Source organism: Chiloscyllium plagiosum, chromosome 6 (assembly GCF_004010195.1).
Source record: "Chiloscyllium plagiosum isolate BGI_BamShark_2017 chromosome 6, ASM401019v2, whole genome shotgun sequence".
NCBI lineage: Eukaryota > Metazoa > Chordata > Chondrichthyes > Orectolobiformes > Hemiscylliidae > Chiloscyllium > Chiloscyllium plagiosum.
Window position 1 is genome coordinate 70,045,047 of NC_057715.1, and position 24,968 is coordinate 70,070,014.

The 24,968-nt window shown below is 41.3% G+C and overlaps 1 protein-coding gene across 1 annotated transcript in view; it reads left to right on the forward strand.

Moving 5' to 3' along the window:
- Window positions 1-24,968, forward strand: part of LOC122550681 (E3 ubiquitin-protein ligase SH3RF3-like) — a 372,141-nt gene that overhangs the window by 326,221 nt on the left and 20,952 nt on the right. The window contains exons 5-8 of the mRNA XM_043691783.1: window positions 145-251; window positions 8,442-8,612; window positions 9,068-9,312; window positions 11,422-11,747. Coding sequence (XP_043547718.1) covers window positions 145-251; window positions 8,442-8,612; window positions 9,068-9,312; window positions 11,422-11,747 — 849 coding nt within the window. The remainder of the gene's footprint in view (window positions 1-144; window positions 252-8,441; window positions 8,613-9,067; window positions 9,313-11,421; window positions 11,748-24,968) is intronic.

Sequence of the window (24,968 nt, forward strand, 5' to 3'; positions counted from 1 at the left end):
GTATTGGACCCACACTATTGGCATTACTCTGCATTGCAATCCAGCTGTCCAGCCAGCTGAACTAGCTCAAGCCAATTCAGATTTGAAAGTGCAACCTCATCAATGTTTTTTGCATTAACTTCACCCTTTTTTTATTTTTCATAGGCTTCATCTCTTAATGCTAGCACAGCTGCTGGTGCAGTCGGACCCAGACCAGGGACAACCACAGGGGACCAGAGCACAGCATCAAAACCCCAGCTACCACTCAATATGTAAGTGATCATTTCTGATTAAACTATGCCAGCCTGGATATTGCACACCCAGAGCTTTGCAAGTATGTAGTGAACTTGTGTCAAACTCACTCAGGACTTGGTTTCACCCATGCATCACCGTTCTGTCTTTTCTGTGGCCCCTTGGGAAGATTGCAAACACAACAGACACAGCAAATCTGTAATATAAACTACACCAATGAGGACCAAATGAGATAATCCACCAATTTTCTCAGAAACCCCCACCATTTTGTTAAGCTCAAATAGAAATTTAGAAAGCATGAGCAGGAGTAGGCCAATCAGTGTGTTCATGCCTAATCCTCGGTCTCAATGCCATAATTTTGCTCTCTCTGCATCCCCCTTGGTGACTTGAATGTGGAGAAATCTAGCTATTGTTTTCAAAATGTATTCAGTGACTTGACTTCTGCCACCTTAGGTGGAAAAGAGTTCACCACTCTCTGAGTGAAGATGTTTCTTCTCATCTCAGTTCTAAATGACCTATCCCATTTCCTGAGACTATAACTCCTAGTTTTAGGACCCCCAAACATAGGAAACACCATCTAGCATTAACAACTCTCTTCTCCTGTAAAGTGCTCTTCGAACCGACCTTTCTGACTCTGGCAGCAGTATCTTGGTGTCGAAGTGCTCCTGTGAAGCATCATGGGAGATTTACTATGATCAAGGTGAGATTATAAGTGCAAGTTGTTGTTGTCCAGAAGACAAGTTGCCATTGCAACAGGAAAAGATACTGCCTCATCAGAAGAACATAAGGAATTACCCAGAAAGCAGACAAAACAAAACTCTTACGACAGCTTCCAAAGTAACAATGTGTGAGAAAGTTCTGGTGGAATCATCATCAACCTCAGTCGCAAATGTGCTAGTCTTGGGAGGTCAAAATCAATTTCTGATTCAAATCTTTCCTGAATGTAGTCAGCAAGGTATCAGGCACTCTGCTGAAGCCCCCATTGTGGGATGGTCAACCAGAACTCGGAGTGGGTGATCTGATCCCAGAGTGGGGTAAGCGTGGAACAGCAGTACTTTTCTTGTCCTTTGCAGTGGGTACTTGCGCAGACATTTCCTTAATCCTCATACCTTCTATAGAATAGGAACTCTGAACAGATTAAACATACAGTTCTGTGACACATAAAAATAGATCCGGTGGTAGGTACAGAGACAGATTTGAACTCCTATTTTCCCTTTCAAACAGAGCAAATCAGTAGAGGATTATGTTAAAGATGAACATGTGAGGAAAAATTGTAATCTTATTTCACAACAGCTTACTTATATCAGCATACAGCACATGTGTTCTGCCAAATTATCAAACAATTCTGTTTCTGCTGGTCAATCAAGTACAGTTGAGTTTTATTTCTCTTGAATTACATGATGAATCACACAAAAACACTTTGAACTAAGCACGCCCAGAGGGACTTCCTAAAGTATTCTAATTTCAAGTACATGTCAATGAAAGTCACTGCTAGTGAAATGTCAGATCACAGAACTCCAAGGCAACAGCTAAAATACATAAACCGGCATTCTACAATCTATTTTTTTTCTGATATTGATTAAGTTGGGGGCAATATGTTGTGGTTAAGGATATTTGTAGTTCAAGGTCATGTTGGTTAATGCTACTAAATCCTACCATTGTCTAAATTCTACTACATTTAGGCACCTTTGTCTTTGTAGAATTAATGAGCACACAGAGCTAAGTTTAAAAAAAAATTAATGCAAGTTAATTAGATATTAAATCTGCTTCTATTCTAATCCAAAATGTTGGAATACAATTTTGAAGCCTGAAAAAATATTGGATTTATATAATGATTTCTACAACCTCAAGTTGCCTCGATGCATTTCACAGTCAATTAATTCTTTTGAAATGCAGTCACTGTTGTGCTGGCAAAGCCAACTGTCAATTTGCATAAAGAATTAGGAGTCAGTGATGTAACTAGCTGAGATTTTAGCATACAGACATGTGCCTGCAGTGAACTATATAGATATTTTCCAGAGAGAAAGAAAGATTTGCATTTATATAGCATCTTTCATAACTTCAGGACTTCCTAAAGCACTTTACAGTCACTAAGGTCCTTATTTTGTAAGTGTAGTCACTATTGTAACATAAAAATATGCAGTAGCCAATCTGTGCACACAAACTCCCACAAAGTGAAGTGTGTCAATATTTAGGAGAAAGTGAGGACTGCAGATGCTTGAAAAATGTGGTGCTGGAAACACACACCAGATCAGGCAGCATCCAAGGAGCAGGAGAGTCGACATTTCAGGCATAAGCCCTTTATCAAGAATGTGGGGAGAGGGGTCTAAGAGATAAATAGGAGGGGAAGTGGGGCTCGTGAGAAGGTGGCTGGGAAGGCAATAGATGAATCCAGGTGGCGGGGTTGATGGTGATAGGTCAGAGCAGAGGATGGAACAGATATGTGGGAAGGAAGATGGACAGTTCAAGTGGGGCGGTGTCGAGTTGGAGGGTTGGATCTGGAAGATGGAGAAGGTGGAAGATGAGACGTTCTTCCTCCAGGCATCAGGTGGCTAGGATTGAAACTGGTGAAATTGATGTTGATGTATTATGGTTGGAGAGTCCCAAGGTGGAAGATGAGACGTTCTTCCTCCAGGCATCAGGTGGCTAGGATTTGGCAGTAGAAGAAGCCCAGGACTTGCATGTCCTTGGGAGAGTGGGAGGGGGAGTTGAAGCGGTTGGCCACAGGCCAGTGGGGTTGTTTGGCGCTTGTTCCAGAGATGTTCCCTGAAACGTTCCATGAGTTGGCGTCCTGTCTCTCTAATGTAGAGGAGACCACACCGACACAGCAACGGACGCAGTAGGAAAGCATTTGTAGAGTTATAGATCCTTCTCAAAATGAAGGACAGCAGAGTTCCTTTGCAGGTCTGGAGAGTGTGGCCCTGAGCCGGGAGAATAGGTTGCGGAGCATGGCTGCGAGGGTGAAGCAGAGAATCCGGAGGGAGAAGTGTTTCTGGAGGCTTTGGATTTGCTGTAAGCAGTGGGTGTCCTGGTCAGGTCCAAACAATGATGGTCTGAATGTAGTGCTCAGTCCATGCAGGTAGAGTCGGTTGCGTAGGCAGATGCTCAGGAAGGTGATGTGACTGTAGTCAAAAGAGAAAATGCTGGAAAATCTCAGCAGGTCTTGCAGCATCTGTAAGGAGAGAAAAGAGCTGATGTTTCGAATCTAACTGACCCTTTGTCAAAGCTAAAAAAAGGGGAGAAATAGGGAGGTATTTATACGAGGCTGAGAGAAGGTGAGTCATGGCTCCAGAAGCAAAGGTAGCAATAAAGAGATGATGATGACAGTGCATAGAGAGATTATAGGGAGATTAGGAGCTGGGAATGACCAAGGCTGAAGCCAGTGCTGTGTGACAAAATATGTGGGGGATGGGGGGGAGGGATGAAGCAGAGGCAAAATGGAAAGTCGGAGGCAAAGACAGCCACTGAGAAAGGAAATATGGCTGTGGAAGCGAGTCTTAGTAAATACCTTGAGTAACACTGAGAGAGAAAAAGAAAGCAGTGAAGGTGGACAGGGGGAGAGAGACAAATGAAAATCCTGTCAGAGAGAAGAGCAGTACTTCTTCAGGGTCGGCATTCCTGGAAGAGAGGTGGCTGTGGGTTAAACACTGGATAAAAGCAAATTACTGCGGATGCTGGAATCTGAAACCAAAAGAGAAAATGCTGGAAAATCTCAGCAGGTCTGGCAGCATCTGTAAGGAGAGAAAAGAGCTGACGTTTCGAGTCTAACTGACCATCCCCATCCCCCACATATTTTGTCACACAGCACTGGCTTCAGCCTTGGTCATTCCCAGCTCCTAATCTCCCTATAATCTCTCTATGCACTGTCATTATCATCTCTTTATTGCTACCTTTGCTTCTGGAGCCATGACTCACCTTCTCTCAGCCTCGTATAAATACCTCCTTATTTCTCCCCTTTTTTTTAGCTTTGACAAAGGGTCAGTTAGACTCAAAACGTCAGCTCTTTTCTCTCCTTACAGATGCTGCCAGACCTGCTGAGATTTTCCAGCATTTTCTCTTTTGGTTTCAGATTCCAGTATCCGCAGTAATTTGCTATTATCTATATGATGTGACTGTCATGGTTGGTCAGCTTCAGTATACGGCTGAAGAGCTTCAGGGCAGAGGAGACAACCTGGGGGTGGGGATGGGGAGATGGTTGGTGTGGGGGAGGGGTTGCAGTGAGAGAGAAACTCACTGAGATCCTTGTAGAGAGAGGAGGAGAACTTCTTCAAGGTGGGCATCCTTGGAAGAGGCTTCGCAGTAAAATTACAGCGATTCGAAGAAAGTGAGCACTGCAGATGCTGGAGATCAGAGTTGAAAAGTGTGGAGCTGGCAAAGTACAGCAAGTCTGGCAGCATCCGAGGAGCAAGAAAGAATCAACGTTTCAGACATAAGCCCTTCATCAGGAATGTTGGGGGACGCAGTGAGGAAAGGGGCTGAGACATAAATAGGAGGGAGTGTGGGCTTGGGGGAAGGTAGCTGGGAAGGCAGTAGGTGGATGCAGGTTGATGACCCGGTCTATCACCATCACCCCCTACCTGTGTCCACCTATTTACTGCCTTTCCCCCAGCTCCCCCCCACCCCCCTCACATTTATCTCTGTCTCCAACTCCACATTCCTGATGAAGCGTTATGCCTGAAACGTCGATTCACCTGTTCCTCGGATGCTGCCTGACCCGTTATGCTTTTCCAGCATCACATTTTTTCACTGTCAGTGATTAGATAATCTGCTTTTTTGTGGTATTTTAGGGTTCAGTATTGGTGAGGTCAATATTCTCCAATATTGTAAAAGATCAGCTTCAGAAGGCATATTGAACTTGGGGAGAAAGTGAGGACTGCAGATGCTGGAGATCAGAGCTGAAAATGTGTTGCTGGAAAAGCGCAGCAGGTCAGGCAGCATCCAGGGAACAGGAGAATCGACGTTTCGGGCATAAGCCTTCCTGAAGAAGGGCTTATGCCCAAAACGTCGATTCTCCTGTTCCCTGGATGCTGCCTGACCTGCTGCGCTTTTCCAGCAACACATTTTCATATTGAACTTGGGCCTCAGTTTATCATCTCGCAACATTTATCTCAAGAGGGTTGGAATATAAAAGCACCGTTGTGCTACTGAGACTTTATAAAGCTCTGGTTAGGCCCCACTTGGAGTACTGTGCCCAGTTTTGGTCCCCACACCTCAGGAAGGACACACTGGCACTGGAGCATGTCCAGCGGAGATTTACACGGATGATCCCTAGAATGGTATGAGGAACGGCTGAGGATCCTGGGATTGTATTCATTGGAGTTTAGAAGATTAAGGGGAGATCTATAGAAACTTACAAGATAATACATGGCTTGGAGAGGGTGGACGCTAGGAAATTGTTTCCGTTAGGCGAGGAGACTAGGACCCGTGGACACAGCCTTAGAATTAGAGAGGGTAAATTATGAACAGAAATGCGGAGACATTTCTTCAGCCAGAGAGTGGTGGGCCTGTGGAATTCATTGCCGCAGAATGCAGTGGAGGCTGCGACGCGAAATGTCTTCAAGGCAGAGATTGATAAATTCTTGATGTCACAAGGAATTAAGGGCTACGGGGAGAATGCGGGTAAGTGGAGTTGAAATGCCCATCAGCCATGATTGAATGGCAGAGTGGACTTGATGGGCCGAATGGCCTTACTTCCGCTCCTATGTCTTATGGTCTTAACATTGTAGCAGTTCCTCAGTACCATATTAAAGTGTCTGACTATATATAGGTTATTGCTTTATTTTTATTCAGGTCATGGAATGAGACTTGAACCCAGATTCTTCTGAGAAGCAAGAATTCTGTGATAAAATTATGTTGGCATATGACTTAAGTGTTAAGTAGGCCCATCCTACTCATTAAATTGCCGTTATTTAACCATCATGTTCCAAAGATAGTACTTCATTCCCAGAGCAAAGAGGGCGGTCTCTTTTACTCCTGAAACTGTGGGCTTGTTAGTGAAGGCCATTTAATTAAACGTGGCAGTGGTGCAGTACCCAATCCTGATAATTTCTTGCTCCACCAGAATTAAGTCAACCTTCCCACCTACCACCGTCTGACAGCCTTTAGCAGTCAACGAAGCAACACATTAGAGCTTCAGCTCACTTCTGCAGTAGGCAGGCCTGTCACCATGGTGAACGCACAATTTCCTGCTATCTACCAGCAGCTTGTAGGGAAGGGGAATCAATGCCAGGTGAAAGGACTGGGCAGTGGGCAAGAGAGTGCCCATCAAGAGCCACCTTCCTGTGACTGTTTCTTATTGAATTGAATTAGCTTTAAAGTCACATGCACTTGAATGAGTGCAGTGAAAGGTTTATGGCACAATCTTTGGTACAAGATACCTCAGTACAGACACTTAAGAATTTTGTATAAAATTGAATGAATAATAAATAAAAGTCCAGCATAAGAATAAAAGTACTCAATTTACACGCCAATCTGTACCAGTACCTAGACTCTAGCTGCTCTTTCACCTCCTCCATTTGAAATGTCCAAGGCCCCAAGCATTCATACCAGCTGAAACAGTTACACTTGGTACTTCTTTCGGTTCAGTACCCTATATACTCACTGCTCATGATGTGATCTTCTGGACAATGGGATACCAAACACAGAAGGGTGACCTTGAACTTCAAGTGACTGTCCTTTTAATTCTTCACCTTGTCCTACCTTCCTGTCCTCGATTCATACAATGAGGCTCAAAACAACTTTGAAGAGCAAGACATTTTGAACTCAACACTGAGTTGAACATTTATGGAGTATAACCAGTGCCTCATTTTGTTTCCTTATTCTTTATCGTTTGTTTTTTTCTCTCTCTTGGTCCCTTTTATCTTTCCTCTGTTTTTATTCAGCAACTGTCCATGATTGTGCCATTCACACCTCCTCCAGACATACCTTTTGTTTCTTAACTTGATCCAACAGCACTCACTTTGGCCTTCAACCTTGAACCCTTCTGTCATTTTATCTCTCTTAGTGCCCTCCACCTCATCAAAGACCTGCCCAATTGCTCTCTTTCACTTGCTCAAAATCAAATACGTTTATCACTTTTCCCTGTTCTGATGAAAGATTACAAATCTGAAACATTAACTCCGTCTTTCTCCACGGATTGCTGTCACACTTGCTGAGTATTTCCAGTTTGCTCTGCTTTTATTTCAGGCTTCCAACTGCCAGAGTATTCTCCTTTTGAGCCCAAGCTCTGGAATTCTTCTCCACTTGTCTCTCTTTCTTACTTCTTAAAATCTACCTCTTGGATCTATTCTGTTGGATCTTTATGTGACTCAGTGTAAAGCTTTGCTTGTTGATAGAATTTAGATCAGAGTGGTGCTGGAAAGGCACAGCAGGTCAGGCAGCATCCGAGGAGCAGGAAAATCGACATTTCGGGCAAAAGCCCTTCATCAAACGTCGATTTTCCTGCTCCTCAGATGCTGTCTGACCTGTTGTGCTTTTCCAGCACCACTCTGATCTAAACTCTGGTTTCCAGCATCTGCAGTCCTCATTTTTGCCCTTTGCTTGTTGATAGTCCTATTAAGCATTTTGGAATGTTTATCATTGCTATTGACACTAGATCAATGCAAGTTGTTGTTTTGCACATCTGGAAGCGCTTGCAAAGATGTGAGTATTACAAGACATTCATTATCGATTCGCCAGGAATTTATTCAGGGTCATTCTGTTGCTACAACATTGCTGGAAGTGCAGTGAAAACCCCACCAAACATATGTAATTCACAATGAGGCAGCAGTTCTTGAGTGACGTGTGGAAGAATTGTTCATATTTTTAGTTCAGCGTCTCACATTGCAGGAATAAACGAGCGGGGAAAGCATTTCTTCATTCACTAATTATGTTTAATTTCCACCAGAACAGTACAGATGACAAAACAGCTCTGTACTTCCCATATTTGGAAGCGTGAGAATTAAAAACCCAGAGTCCATTGAAATGTAACATCCCTCATTGAATGAAATTTTGACAAGTCTCCATCAGGTCACTATTTGACTCACTGCTTCATCTTTGTGGAGTGGGAGTATCAGAAGCAGCAGCCGCCTGCCATCGATCCACAGAAGCATACCCCCCAACCTGAGCATAGACATTGTCTTAATTATTAATGTACAATGTAAAGATCAATATAGAAAGCAGATTGGAGATTGTGTGTTTTAATCTTCCAAGCATCTCATTTGTAACTCCAGATATATGGCCATGTATGCGTACAAGCCACAGAAAGCAGATGAGCTGGAACTACGAAAAGGAGAGATGTATCGAGTCATTGAGAAATGTCAGGATGGATGGTTCAAAGGCACTTCACTGAAAACTGGAATGTCTGGTGTCTTTCCTGGAAATTATGTGACTCCTGTCTCCAGGTGGGTACATGAGAAGATCCCAACATTAGGAACAGCCACTTACATTCATGGCCCAAGTTGTGTTGTCTAAAGGAGACTGTAATAATATCGGGATTAAACACAGAAGAAGTTAATTTCCTCTTTTTCTATAAAACACAAAATGTGGAGGCTGGTACAATTGCAACATTTAAGAGGCATTTGGATGGGTATATGAATAGAAAGGGTTTGGAGGGATATGGGCCGGGTGTTGGCAGGTGGGACTAGATTGGGTTGGGATATCTGGTCGGCATGGGCGGGTTGGACCGAAGAGTCTGTTTCCATGCTGTACATCTCTATGACTCTATGACTCTATTTATATACTATAATATTTTACTGTATTATAATATAATATATTATTCTATTATGTGTTATACCATAAAGATAAAGTCATCAAGTAAGTTCAACAGTTCAATACCATGTGCTACCTTTGGTTTTAGGGCTCCCTTTGCAACAGCTCAGTCAAAAACCACAATGCCAGGAGCAGCTGTCCAAACTGTAAAAGGAAGCTCCCCGTCGAGCCATTCTGCATCCAGTCTCGTGAATAACGGCATAAAGCCCATTCCTCCTGTTGCCATTTCACCTGTTCCGCCACAGCTTCACACATCTGGTCCGCAGATCAGCAATTGTTTACGTTACTCAGGACAGCAAACTGTCAACCAGGCCCGCAGTGCAATGCAAATGGGTAAGTAATGCACAGTGCTGAAGCTCCCTTCTGAATCTAATGCATGTTGCTCTTGCAATTAACACCCTCGGTACGGGAGTACAAAAACAGGTCATCTCACCCAATAGATTCTTGCTGGTTCTTCCTTGTCTTGTTTAACTTTATCAGAATACTCCTTTCTCCCACGTATTTCCCCAGCTTTCCCTTAAATGTAATAAAAGCAAAATACTGTGGATGCTGGAAATTGAAATAATTGCAGAAATTGCTGGAGAAACCCAGCAGATCTGACACCATCTGTCAAGAGAGAAAAACAGTTAATGTTTCGAATCCAGCATGACTCTTCTTCCTAAGAAGTGTTCGAATCATACCATACTTGCAACATTAAGCCTGTTTCCCTCTCCAAGATGCTACCACACCTGAGTTTCTCCAGCATTCTCTGTATTTATGTATTATGTATTAAATGTATCCATGTTATATATGTCAACTACTTAACGGTGGAATTTCTATCTTAAACAACCCAATAGGTGATACATGAAATAGCGTTCCCTTGAGATGACTCAAGCAACTTTGGAACTGTGGATAAATGTGCATAATATCAGGGACTATCCATATGAGGGTCTTGTATCCCACAATATTTGGCTTCAAGTTTGAAATTCAATTGAGTACATTTCAAATATGAGTTGAAAACTTTGGATGACATTAATTGTAATATCACAATGCTAAACTTCATTTTTAAACAAAAGACTTAATGGAAGGTGCCAATCTCTGCTTTTTATACTTCAGGAAGCAATGAACGAGTAGTGCATGCCAACTTTGTGAGGCAAAATTTGGCAAACAATTTTTTCATTGAAGAGAACCTTGTATTTTTTATTTCAAAATTAGTGATGAGATCCAGTACATAGCACCTTCATGTTACACTTATGGCACAAATCCTTTCTTTTTCCAGAAGCTATCTGAATATTGTACACTTCTATCATATCCTGGTGGAGTGACATAAAATTTGGGGTTTTTACCAACATTTTTGGAGATTGAATCTTGTGTTTTCATCCACTTATAATAACCGTCTCTGATTTTACTGACAGATTAAATCATTTTCTATTACTCTATCTTCAGACAGCTCAAAGATGTGAAGTGAAGCAACATTTAATAGAATGGTGCCCGACATCAAAATCAAAGTTCAGGTCTTAATTTGTGCCTTGACATAGAAAATAATTGAGATTTTCTTCCTTCTGGCATAATTTAAATTTATGAAAAATTTCCTTCCAGCAAGGGATACAATTCTAGAAGTACAGAGGGAAAATGATATTTATAGTGTTGTGTGATTACTGTTCAGCTTTTATATCATTACATTACATTGTTTGTAGTTTTGTTTTGAGAAAGTGGATAGGAAAGGATGAATAGTAATGCTGTCTACCTAGGTCTTTGAAATGACTCCCAGCTCCAGGCTATGGCACAGCACTAGGGAACTGTAAATGAAAATTGAGAAGGAGATGAATGCAGGAATCGGGTTTTGTTTGCTCGTGGGAGAAACAGTCATTCTTTTGCCTTTTGGTTGTTACTTTTACTCTTTAAATCTTAATTGTGAATGTCGTTGATGTGACGCCGTTGTCATCTACTACTAATGACTCTCGCTTTCATGAAAAACATTACCGAGTGACACACTTGAGATTCCCTTCTTAACATCCCTGTTTTCCAGCAGTAGCTATAAATCTTCATTGTATGGCATTTTATGATGCTCTTTTAGGCTTGGATGGTTTTATAAGACCCAAAACATATAATGAGAGAATTTTGAAAGCCTATATGTAAGATTGCTTTTTTTCATTGTCAAAGTGTTAAAGGGTTTAAGGACAATGCTACAATTTAAGCATTTTGGTCGACATCATCAAGGTATCATTAGGTACCTTGAATCAAATTCATAGTGGGAGGTTGAATTATGTTGTGTCTTCCATTTTGCTTTCTGTGTTTTGAGAAGCTGTTTTATTTTCAAATGGTGCTCACTGGTAGGATTAACAAGGCTGTTATCTTTATTTGGAAATAACTTGAGGAGACAGCATCCTCTATTATCTATCCTAGGGGCTCACAGACTCACCAGTCTAAACCTTTTGCTATCTCTTGCATTTACTTTTGCAGTTCATCCTGCTGTTCAAGCACTTGACCGTCCTACAGCAACTGTACCACCGTTAAGGACACAAAGTCCTCCCGCCCGTATCCCTGCCACTGTAGTGCGACCACAGCCAATGACCTCACCACAGCATGTCCTTCAATTCTCTGGAGCTCCTGGTGCTAGATCGACCATTTCACTCACCTCTGCAGCTTGCGCCATTACGCCACCAAACGTCAATGCAGCCAACTTGAATGGGGATGCCATGAGTGGATCAGCAAGTACCTCACTGACTTCCAGTCCTTCAAATCCCGTACCTGCTGTGCCCAAAATGGAGGACCGGAAAACTGAGAGGGTGAGAGTTACCAGAAGGTTGTTCACTGTGTGGGTTCCTTTTAAAGTCCAGTCTTTTATCCTTCTACCTTATATTTTTCATGTGATAATTAAAGAATCTCCAACAGATTGTACTGAATCTTTTCACAGTCAGATCTGATTGCCTAACTCACTGACTGACAATGAAGTCACTCAGCACATGTTCAGCCTCTTTGCTCGATGTATTTTTTTGTTTCTTTACTGATCATGCTATTTCTAATGTCTAATAACTATATTTTTTGTGTTTTGCTGCTAAACTATCACAATGACTTCTATTTGGATAGCATTCTGCCACCTATCTACAAAGCTATTCTTCATGGTTAGACCTATTCAATGAATGACAGCCAACCATTTAATCAATTGGCCTGATCCTACTCATCTGTCCTTGTATCACATTGTCAGTGATTACCATTGGATGGTTATCAGGAGAAAGCATCCAGGTTGTTTTTGTCCTTTGCTATTTTGAAGCTACTGGGCCAACTGGAAACTTCTCATTGTCACTTTCTTATTTAATGTAGCACAAACTCCAAGTTAAATGTTAATTTATCACATTCTGTATGACAAAGTATGAATACTTTCTTCTGCTAATACATTAAGGATCTCTGAAAACAGCTATTTTACTGATCGTTTTATGGAATTTTAGTCTTCAGAAAATCTTTTGGTTCCACCTTAGGAAATTCTTGGTCACTCCTAGAAATACAATGTCTCCTCACTGATGACCCAACACAAGTGTGATATAGTCATGTACTAAAACCAGACGGTGGCTCAGCGGTTTAGCACAACTGCCTCACAGTGCTAGGGTCCTGGGTTCGATTTCAGCTTCGTGTTCCTCTATGTGGAGTTTGTATGTTGTGTCTGTGTGGGTTTCCTTCAGGTTTCCTCCCACAATCCAAAGGTGTACAGGTTAAGTAAATTGGCCATGCTAAATTGCCTTTAGTTAGGGATAAATGTTGGGGAATGGTCTGGGTAGGATACCCATTATAGAGTTGGTGTGGGCTTGCTGGGCCAAAGGGCCTGTTTCCACATGGTAGGGATTCTATGGTGCACCTTATAATTTACATTATCTGTTACTTTGGTGACTTTCTGCTGACATTCTATGTTGATTCAAAATCATTCAGCCTTTTCACTACTTATAATTTATTGTATATTCTTCTACATGCATCAGAAATAAAGATTACTGTTTGGTTATTTTTGAACTATTTTATATATCCTGTGTTTGCCCAAAGTGTGAACACAATGCATACTGGAAAATAATTGGATTCAAGTTTACCTTAGCTATTAGTTCTTTGAGGAGGTGTCAAGACAGGTCGACGAAGGTTGAGCAGTGGATGTGGTGTATATGCTAAGGTTCCCCATGGTAGACTCATTCATAAAGTCAGGAAGTATGTGATAAAGGGAGATTTGGCTACCTGGATTCAGAATTGGGTGGCTGACAGAAGGCAGAGAGTGGTTGTAGATGGAAAGTATTCTGTCTGGAGGTCAGTGTTGAGTGGGGTCCCGCAGGGCTCTGTTCTTGGGCCTCTGCTCTTTGTAGTTTTTATAAATGACTTGGATGAGGAGGTTGAAGGGTGGGTTAGTAAGTTTGCGGATGACACAAAAGTTGGAGATGTCATCGATAGTATAGAGAGCTACTGCAGGCTGCAGCGCGACAAAGACAGGATGCAGAGCTGGCAGATGGAGTTCAACCTGGATAAATATGAAGTGATGCATTTTGAAAGGTCGAATTCGAATGCTGAACAGAGGATTAAAGACTCGATTCTTGGCAGTGTGGAGGAACAGAGGGATCTGGGTGTGCAAGTACATAGATCCCTCAAAGTTGCCACCCAAGTGGATAGGGTTGTTAAGAAAGCATATGGTGTTTTGGCTTTCATTAACAAGGGGAACGAGTTTAAGAGCCGTGAAGTTTTGCTGCAGCTCTACAAGTCCCTGGTGAGACCGCACTTGGAATGTTGTGTATAGTTCTGGTTGCCCTACTGTAGGAAAGATACAGAGGCTTTGGAGAGGGTGCAAAGAAGATTTACCAGGATGCTGCCTGGACTGGAGGGCTTGCCTTATGAAGAAAGGTTGAATAAGCTCGGACTTTTCTCTCTGAAGCTGTGCTGTACTTTTCTATGTTCTATGAGTAACATCACAAGTTCATAACATTAGTGCTGATCCTGGAACAATGACGGGGACCCACTATCTTCCGCACAGTTCATTGCCTTTCCATTTTAAAATCAAAATTACGGTGTTCTACACATGGTGCTCGACTATGTCCCTGATTCTGAATCCAGTTGCTGCTTGTATCCTTGATTTTCTGAGCATGCTGACAGGTTGATGAGAATATTAAAAGTACATTTAACCCTTTTTAACCAGAGAGTATGCTCTGAAAGGCTATAGCACATCTCAGTCTTAGTTCAGAAGGCAAGTTACATTTCAAGCCTTTCCAGGCTGCCCCCAGTGCTCTTAATGGCTGATTTGCTAATAAATAAGACCATAAGAAATAGGAGTGGAGGTAAGGCCATTCGGCCCATCGAGTCCACTCCGCCATTCAATCATGGCTGATGGGCATTTCAACACCATTTACCCACACTCTCCCCATATCCCTTAATTCCTTGCGAGATTAAGAATGTATCAATCTCTGCCTTGAAGTCATTTAACATCCTGGCCTCTACTGCGCTCCATGTCAATGAATTCCACAGGCCCACCACTCTCTGGCTGAAGAAATGTCTCCCCATTTCCATTCTAAATTGACGCCCTCTAATTCTGAGGCTGTGCCCACGGATTCTAGTGTCCACACCTGATGGAAACAATTTCCCAGTGCCCACTTTTTCTAAGCCATGAATTATCTTGTAAGTTCCTATTATATCTCCTCTTAATCTTCTAAACTCTAACAAATACAATCCCAAGATCCTCAGTCATTCATTGTATGTTAGGCTTACTATTCTCGGGATCATCCGTTGAATCTCTGCTGGACACGCTCCAGTGCCAGTATGTCCTTCCTGAGGTGTGGGGCCCAAAACTGGAGTATTCTAAATGGGGCCTAACCAGAGCTTTATAAAGTCTCAGTAGCACATCACTGCTTTTATATAAGGTGAGGCACCTTATCAAAGGCTTTTTGGAAGTCTAGATAGATAACATCCATTGGGTTTCCCTGGTCTAACCTACTTGTTACCTCTTTTAAGAATTCTAACCAGTTTGTCAGGCATGACCTCCCCTTACTAAATCCATGCTGACTTGTTCTAATCCAACCCTGCACTTCCAAGAATTTAGAAATCTAATCTTTAATGATGGATTCTAGAATTTTACCTACAACCGAGGTTAGGCCAATTGGCCTATAATTTTCCATCTTTTGTCTTGACCCTTTCTTGAACAAGGGGATTACAACGGCAACAACTGGGACTTTCCCCGACTCCAGTGATTTTTGAAAGATTAAAATGCCTCTGCTATTTCTTCAGCCACCTCCCTCAGAACTCTAGGATGTAGCCCATCTGGGCCAGGAGATTTATCAATTTTTAGACCATTTAGTTTTTCAAGTACTTTCTCTTTTGTAATGGTTACCATACTCAACTCTGCCCCTTGACTCTCCTTAATTGTTGGGATATTACTCATGTCTTTCACTGTGAAGACTGATGCAAAGTACTAATTGAGTTCTTCAGCTATTTCCATATCTCCCATCACTAGCCTTCTTGCATCAACTTAGAGTGGCCCAATCTCTACTTTTGCCTCTCGTTTGTTTCTTATGTATTGAAAGAAACTTTTACTATCATTTCTAATATTACTGGCTAACCTACCTTTGCATTTGCTCCTCTCCTTCCTTACTACTCTCTTTGTTTTTGTAGTCTTCCCAATCTTCTGATTTCCCAGTGCTCTTGGCCACTTTATAGGCTCTCTCTTTTTCTATGAATATCCTAACATCCTTTGTGAGCCATGGTTGTCTAATTCCATCCCTCCCCCACCCCCACCGGGTAATCTTTCTTTTCTTTGGAATGAACCTCTCTACTGTGTCCTCAATTATACCCAGAAACCCCTGCCATTGTTGCTGTACTGCCTTCCCCACTAGGCTCTGGTGCCAGTCGATTTTCATCAGTTCCTCTCTCATGCCCCTGTAATTACCTTTATTTAACTGTAACGCCATTATATCCGATTTTGCCTTTGCTCTTTCAAACTGCACACTGAACTCTACCATATTATGATCGCTGTCTCCTAAGTGTTCCCTGACTTTAAAATCTTTTGTAAAGTCTGGCTCGTTACATAGTTCTAAGTCCAGAATAGCCTGCTCCCTTGTGGGCTCCATCACAAGTTGTTCCAAAAAGCCACCCTGTAAGCATTCCATGAATTCCCTTTCTTTGGATCTACCGGCAGAAGTTCCCCATGATCACCGTGAACTTGCTTTTCTGACATGCCCTATCTATTTCCTGGTACATCTTGCGCCCCTGGTCCTGACCACTGCTGGGAGATCTGTACATAACTCCCATTATGTTTTTTTTTTGCTTTCATGGTTCCTCAGCTCCATCCACACTCCACATCATCTGACCCAATGTCATTCAGTGTCATAGATTTAATTTCATTCTTAACTAACAAGGCAACCCTGCCCCCCCTGCCCATCTCTCTGTCTTTTTGATAGATTCTCAATCCTTGGATGTTTAACTGCCAGTCCTGAACCCCCTGCAACCATGTCTCTGTGATGACTACCACATCATAATCATGTACGATGATTTGTGCTGTTATTTTCATCTACTTTGTTATAAATACTACAAGCATTCAGGTAAAGCACCTTAATGCTAATTTTCTTATCCTCATGATTTCCATCACCTTTAGTAATATGTCCTAAATTATCCTTCCTTTTGCTTTATTCCGAGTGTACCTTGAACTTAAGCCCAGAACACATGCTAACCTGCTGCTTACCTTTCTACTTGACTCCATACTCCCTGTTGCTTTTGCTTTCCCTTGCCCCTGACTCACAGGTTTAAAGTCCTACTGACCACTCTATTTATCCTTTTCGCCAGAACACTGGTTCCAGATTGGTTCAGGTGGAGTCCATCCCATTGGTACAGATTGCCCCAGTTCCAAAACTGATGCCAATATCCCAAGAAATAGAATCCCTCTTTCCCACACCAATCTCTCTGCTACATGTTAACTTCCCTAATTTTCTTATCCCTATGCCAGTTAGCACATGGCTCGGGCAGTATTCCAGAGAGTATGACCTTTGAGGACCTGTTCTTCAATTTCCTTCCTAGTGCTTGATACTCCCCAAACAGATTCTCCTTCCTAGCCTTGCCTATGTTGTTATGCCAACATGGACCACAACAACTGGATCCTTTCCCTCCCGCTCCAATATCCTTTCAAGCCGGTCGGACTTGTCCTGCACCCTGGCACCGGGCAGGCAACACACCATGCAGGACTCCCGATCCGACTCACAATGGATACTATCTGTCCCCCTAATTATAGAATCCCCGATAACAACTACTTGTCTTTTTGCTGCCCCCCTCTTTAATGGCCTTCTGCACCATGGTGCTGTGGTCAGTTGGCTCATCCTGTCCACAGCCCTTTTCCTCATTCTTACACGGAGCAAACATCTCATACCTGTTGGAAAACGTCAAGGGCTGAGGCTCCTCCACTCCTGAACTCAGAATCCCCCTGCCCACGTCACTTACAGTCACACCCTGTTGTTCCTGATCACTAACTGAATTTGAATTACTTAATGTACCAGGTGTGACTGGACTATTACTGAACAAAGAGACCTTGGAGTCCAGGTTCATAGCTCCTTGAAAGTCGAGTCGCAGGTAGATAGGATAGTGAAGAAGGCGTTTGGTATGCTTTCCTTTATTGGTCAGAGTACTGAGTACAGGAGTTGGGAGGTCATGTTGCGGCTGTACAGGCTGTAACAGTGGTTAGGCCACTGTTGGAATATCGCATGCAATTCTGGTCTCCTTCCTATCAGAAAGATGTTGTGAAACTTGAAATGGTTCAGAAAAGATTTACAAGGATGTTGCCAGGGTTGGAGGATCTGAGCTACATGGAGAGGCTGAACAGGCTGGGGCTATTTTCCCTCGAGCATCAGAGTCTGAGGGGTGACCTTATAGAGGTTTACAAAATTATGAGGGGCATGGATAGGATAAATAAACAAAGTTTTTTCCCTAGGGTCGGGGAGTCCAGAACTAGAGGGCATAGGTTTGGGGTGAGAGGTGAAAGATATAAAAGAGACCTAAGGGGCAGCTTTTTCACGCAGAGAGTGGTACATGTACGGAATGAGCTGCCAGAGGTTGTGGTGGAGGCTGGTACAATTGCAACATTTAAGAGGCATTTGGATGGGTATATAAATAGGAAGGGTTTGGAGGGATTTGGGCCGGGTGCTGGCAAGTGGGACTAGATTGGGTTGGGATATCTGGTCAGCATGGACGGGTTGGACCGAAGGGTCTGTTTCCATGCTGTACATCTCTATGATGCTATGACTGCCTCCTGAAACAAAGCTTCTAGGTAACTCATCCCCTCCCAGATGTGCCGCAGTTTTGAAGCTCAGATTCCAGATCATCAATTCTGATCTAGAGTTCTTCCAGCAACCAACACTTGCTGCAGATATGGTCACTGCTGTTCACAATGGGATCAGCCAGCTCCCACATCATACAGCTACAGCACATCACTTGTCCAGCCATCTCTACTTATTTAGTGAATTTATACAAATTCATGAGTTAAATAATTTCTAGTACTTCTGTTATCTTATTCAATTAGCCAACTAATAGTAAAGTATTAATCAATCACACAACACACAAGAAATATCAATTGAAACACCTTACTTTAGCAACACAAAGGAGGGTGGATGGGAGACACTACACGTGTAGTGTTTCAGGATTTGGCCACTGCTAAAATATATATCTGAAACTCCCGAGGTAAGTTTATATATTTAAAAATTACCTTCCCATCGGGCCACTGGTCCTCGCAGTCACTCCTCCCACTCCAACTGCCGCTGAATAAGTGAAGACTGAAAAGTCCCGATGTAAGTTTATATATTTAAAAATGCAGGCAATTCAGCTGTTTTATGGCAGAAGTGGGATTGATCTGGGGATCCAGGTTTGAGTTACGTAGTTTTAGGAAAACCAGTTGTGTTTTACATAAAACAAAGCAGAATTTTTATGAAATAATTTGTTTGAGTTATCTCCCAGGCAGTGCCATTTCCAATGAGAATAGGTTATATTCTACAGCTTTTCTAATGAAAACAATTTATATCAATAAAGTCTTATAATATTTATTTTGGTTAATTGTCTTGTAGTTCACACCCACAAATGGATAGATTTCAGCAACTCCCTCAGTTGCACCCCCTAGTGGTGAGGAAACAGGCAACCCTGTACCAGCGCGTTCTCACGGGATTTGAAACATTGACTCTGCTTTCTTTTTTCAGATGTTGCCAGGCCTGCTGAGCAATTTCTGTTTTTATTTGTTTATACACCAACTGTTTCATTGTTCCATACACATAAAATGAAACCAATCAATACAAAATGGCTGTATTAGCTTTATGAAAGAGTTGTTCAATTTAGTGTCATAAACAGCACTTTTTCCCCAAAGTCCTGTAAATTGGTCTTCTTGAAGTGCTTGTCCAGTTCCATTTAAAACTTCACAGGATTCTATTTCTGCCGCCCTTTCAGTTTTACGTTCAAGATCCTACAAGCCCAATATAAAGAAACGTTTTCCTGTTTTCTCCTCTAATTCTTTTCCCAATCCTTTAAAATCTATAATGTTAAATTATCATAGCACTTGCCAGCAGAAATTTCAATTCTTTCACACAAGCTGAGTGTTGCTGGAAATGTCAATATATGTTGCCCAACATAATTGCCCAAGTGACAGCAGTGTCACAATTTTGAAGGTCACCATTAGATACTTTCCCCTTAACCTTCCCCAATTTCTCTTCATGAGTGAATTGCCCTTTTCCTGATATCAGGCTGATTAATCTTCTCCATATTCTCCCCAAAGCCTTGAGTTCTTTACGAATGATGGTCTTCAATCCTGTAATTGAAACCAAACCAGAAATCTTAATGTTTTGGTGACACCTTGTTCACAATATCCCCTATTTACAATGAGAAGATTCTCATTCACTTTCTTAATTACCTGATCAACTCTCTCTGCCACCTTTGAAGATTTATAATTATGCGGTCTGTTCTATAAAAGAGTACCATTTAGAGGAGACTGCTTTTCCATGTTGTTTCTCCCAACATGTGTCACTTGGGAAAGATGATGGCCTCGTGATATTATTGCTGGACTATTAATCTAGAGACCCAAGTAATATTCTGGGGACCTGGGTTCAAATCCTGCCATGGTAGGTAGTGGTATTTGAATTCAATAGAAGAAAAAAATCTGGAATTAAAAGTCTAATGATGGCTATGAATCAATTGTTGGGAAAAACCCATCTGGTTCACTAACGTCCTCTGGGGAAGGAAACTGCCATCCTTACTTGGTTTTGCCTACATGATGCCAGACCCCACAACAATGTGATTGACATTTACCTGCCCTCTGGACAATTATGGATGGGCGATAAATGCTGGTCTAGCCAGTGATGCCCACATCCCATGAATGAATTTAAAAATAAACTTTATTAATCTGAATTAAATTGCACTTATCATGTATCTATTTGTTTCATCAGTTTGTCTCAGTCCTTCTGAAATCTGCTACTGTTATCCTCGCTATTCATAAAGTTACAAACTATTGTATCATCTGTCAGCTTCCAAGCTGCATTCCATGAACCCAAAATCTAATTCACTTATACATGGTGTATCATAGAACCATAACCAAAATCTTGATACAGTAAGGTCCAAAGATACACAAAACCAGGTTATGGTCCAACAGGGTTATTTGAAATAAACTTGTTGGACTATAACATGGTGTCATTGTAACTTCTGACCTTGTTCAATACCGACACCTCCATATCATTGATAGAGAATTAAATAGAAAATGCATAAAATTATTTAATAATAAATAAAGACTTGGATAGTTTGTTTTTGTACCTCTAACTACATCAGAAGTGGAATTTCAGAAAAACGAATGTTATGATTTTGTGAACATGAATTAAATCTCTCATTTCTGTACCCTTTGCAATGATTCACTGCTGCTATCTTAACAGCTCATTCAGCAACTCTCTTTAAATGATAAAGAAAAACAAAAGACAAGAAAATCATAAATCAATCCAGACTACTGGCCACGTTCCAAAACTTAGTGCAAATTATTAATGCAAAAAAAAGGGCCTATTGAAATTTGTGTTAGTCTCATGACAGTTTCTGTGCTTAAACTCTTAATGTATTTGCACACATGTAAGCTGTTGTTGGTTTTATTTAATTCCTTCACCTGTCCTCTAGTTAATATCTAGGGAAAATACCAGCTGTCGGATAAATAACATCACCTCTATAACTGTGACTCTTTGTTAAAAACAAAAGTCAATTAAATCGCAACAACTGAAAGTTTTGTGCAAGAGGATCTCAGTTATAAGACAAAAGGAAGAATAGGTTTGACCCAGAATCTTTGATCTGAGTTGTTTTGCTGAAAGTATGGGCTAGTAAAAGCCTTTCAAGATTATTTAAAAAGTGAAGAAGATAGAAATAAAAAGAAAATATGGTAATGTTGGAAAACAAGATTAGTTATAATGATGAAGATTAGATGAACACAGTTTAGAATGGCTCTACTCTGCCCGCAATAATGATTCTACTTCTCTGCCTTGCCATTTCAATGATGTGGAGATGCCGGTGTTGGACTGGAGTGAGCAAAGTTAAAAATCACAGTGCAATAGGTTATAGTCCAACAGGTTTATTTGGAAGTACTAGCTTTCAGAGGTAGCTACCTGACAAGGGAGTAATGCTCGGAAAGCTTGTACTTCTAAATAAACCTGTCGGACTATAACCAGTTGTTGTGTGATTTTTAACTTTGCCATTTCAATGCACTGTCCTCTTCACCTTCTGATGCCCTTGCCTCAGTGCATCATCTAGAATCACTCAGATTTCAGAGGCAGTGCCTCAACTTCCTTTTAGGATTCTGTCCTCTGAGTTGAGTGTTGATTAGTTTCAGAGTTTAGCTGGTTCCCTGATTTATTGGCCAAACCTTCCTGTTTACATTTCAAAATAAGCTCTCCCATCTTGGACCTGTTTCTGTCAAATTCTGCCTTTGTAAAGCTTTTCATGGCTAAGCTGAGAAGACCTTTCAGCAACTTTTAGCTCCTTTAAAAAATACTGCCATATTAAGCTGTTTCTTGTTTCAGCAACCTTTCTTAGGACCCTCTTGGTCTTCACTGATCCTACAAAGGCGATATGCTAGATTTTTGGTTTCCTCTGAAAAATATTCTATGTCGAAGTATTAAGCCATCATTTCTCCGCTGCTGACAGGCCTTGTAAAATTTTCAGAAGTTGCATTCCTTTTGGACCAGCTCTGGACTTCAGCACTAAGTCAGGCTGTCATGTGTTATTGCCATGGGAAATTGGCAGGGCCGGGCTACATTGAGCCCCGGCAGTTTCTGTCAGGATATGGCTGATGCTTAACCTTCATCGACCTGTCCTTGGGAGGCATGAAGTCATTGGATGATTTTCTAGATGAAGTGTTTCCTTAGCCTTCTAATGCTTCCAGACTAGAGCCTGCACTGAGGCTAATATACACATGTTTTTTTCAGAGCAAGGGAAATGAAACCCATCTGGGAATGTAATGCCTGGGATCATTAGTCAAAATTTCAGCAGTGTGATTTCTTTTCAGAGTTTGTTTTACTAAAGGGGATTGATAGGACTCAATTGAAGTACTTTATTAGTCAGTTACATTAGCATCTCTTAAGCAGCAGAACAGTTTCATTAAAAAGACACTTACCCCTTCTTTTGGCAAATGTTCAAAATGTTCTCATTGTGGTGGGGATGCCTAACACTGGTATGAGAATTAACTGACCTCCCAGTAATTCTTGAGAGGCAAGGCACAGGGACTGAAGATACTATTATTCTTCAGACTAGATGGATGTAACAAAATAAAATGAGTTCCAGTCCAGTCCCGAGTTCTGCCCAAAAATTCTCATCATTGATTCAGAATATTCTGTGTTCATGTCTCACTCCAGGACTTGTTCACAGGATCTAGGCTGCCACTCCAGTGCAGCAATGAGCAAGCACTCTATTGCTGAATGTGCTGTTTTTTGGATGCGACATTAAATTGAATCCCCATTAAAAAAAAACTTTAAATGTAGATTTTTGTTTAAAATTGACCTTGGCAGCAGTTTGAGAGCATCTGCAGACCTGAGAGTTCTATTGCCTGATTTAAAGTATCCGAGAAAGTGTGCAAATAAATCAAGGTGATAGAAAATATTCATAGAACTTCCAACAAAATCAAGCACATGGTCACAAATGTTCTCTGTTTCTTGGGATCCCTGAGCTCATGGAAGAGTTGGTATCAGTATTGATGGTTAGACCTCTAGGTATCCTTCAGGTATTCGTAAGAAATGTGTTAAGAGGGCAGTACAGTTGCCATATAACTGAATTTTGTCACACTGTTAGCAGAATCCCATGGGACTATTGCTGAGTGCACCCCACCATTGGATATGCATTCTTGCAAATGATTCTCAGTACAGCATTCTAGCTTAAACAGCAGTGTTGCAATTTTCTTTTCCTTCCATACTTAAAGTGGTGATGATTGAAGCAATTCAGAAACCAATTACAAAAGGCTTTATGTTTTGATCCTTTGCGTTTACTTTGTGAATTGCCGATGCTTTCTCATAGACACCATTCTTTAGCTAAGAGGGAGGAACGGTTTACTTTACCCTTCTCTGTATTTAATATTGTAAAGCTATTCAGTTGAGACAAGGCACATTTCTATCTCAAGTGGCCCCATCCAAATGCCTGACAGAAAACTGGCAAAATCCAATTATTAGGAAGCAGTGATGCTGAAATCTCAGATTAGGCCCCTGGCTTGACATTTCAACAATCTTCTGCTATCCAGCAGCCCTTAATTAACTCCATTAGTGAGTTGTAAATTGTCATTCAGGCTCAGTAGACACGTTTGGCTGAATTTCATCTACCCTGGCCAGGCTACAGTTTGAACAGTATCCTTCCAGAAAGAAAGAGATAGCTGAAATTCACTTGCTTTGTTTGAATAGTGCCACAAATGAGCAGAGATATGTAAACAGATCAGGTTCAGGAAATGTGAAATCCTTCACTTAAATTCTAGGAATTAAACTCATTCTGAAACGCTAATATGAAAATTTAGAAATAGGTTTTTCTTTAAAAGACTCATCATCTCAGATATCTGCGAAGAATAAAAGATTTTTGGTACAGTTTTATATAGCTGGAGCCCAATGGAATAGACATGACAATTGTTCCAGTGGGTAAGACCATGTGAGAAATTGCAATGTTTCTTTAACAGACCTTTTTCTTGTACAGATTGTATGTCAATTTCCCAAAGAAGATTTTGAATTAAAAGTACATGTTCTGCCACTATGGCCATCAAGATTAGTTGTGGAGTTTCGCAGTTTAATTAAAGAAAAGGAAGATTTTTTTTAATGGAACACAGTGTTAAAATGTATCTGAGGACAGGAAGGAAAATGTTTTACTATAGAATAATCAATTGAGGTTCATTGAATCATTCTCTAAATCCTGTCCAACAGTCTGAGCCATGAAATTATGCAAGACTTTTATAGAAAGCATAGCCTTTCCGAAAGGAATCTTTGCACCTTTATGAGGTTATCAAGTTAATTGAAAGCCAAATGTGTGACTTAATTTCTGTAAAATGAAACACAATTCTGCTGCTTAAACACATTGGGCTGAATCTTCCCAGCCCCTAAATAAGATGGGCAGTGGTGTGTCTATTGGGGAAATAGGTGAGAGGTACAGAAATTAAATTCTTGACCTCAAGGAAAAAATGTCCAATTCTCCAAACGAGATGAGAATCTCATGGGAGGTCTACTGAATGCTGTTAAAATTGACTTGTTGATGTGCAGTTTCCTATTTGCCCACCTGCCAGTTGGCAACGAGATGGTGACAGTTCCCCACAAGAAAGTCAGAGTGGGGAAATGCCAATCCCAGTTTGCCACTCACTTCTCCAGGACTCCAACTTGAAAGCAGTTACAGACATCTCAGAGCTGTGTAAGTGTAACACGATGTAAATGCAATTTACGCTTGAAGGGTTTCACATCATCCACAAGTACAGCCCGCATGCTCAGGCAGATTAAAAATAAACTTACTCTGCCAATTCTGAGTGTGGTCACAGCTACTACTTGCATCCC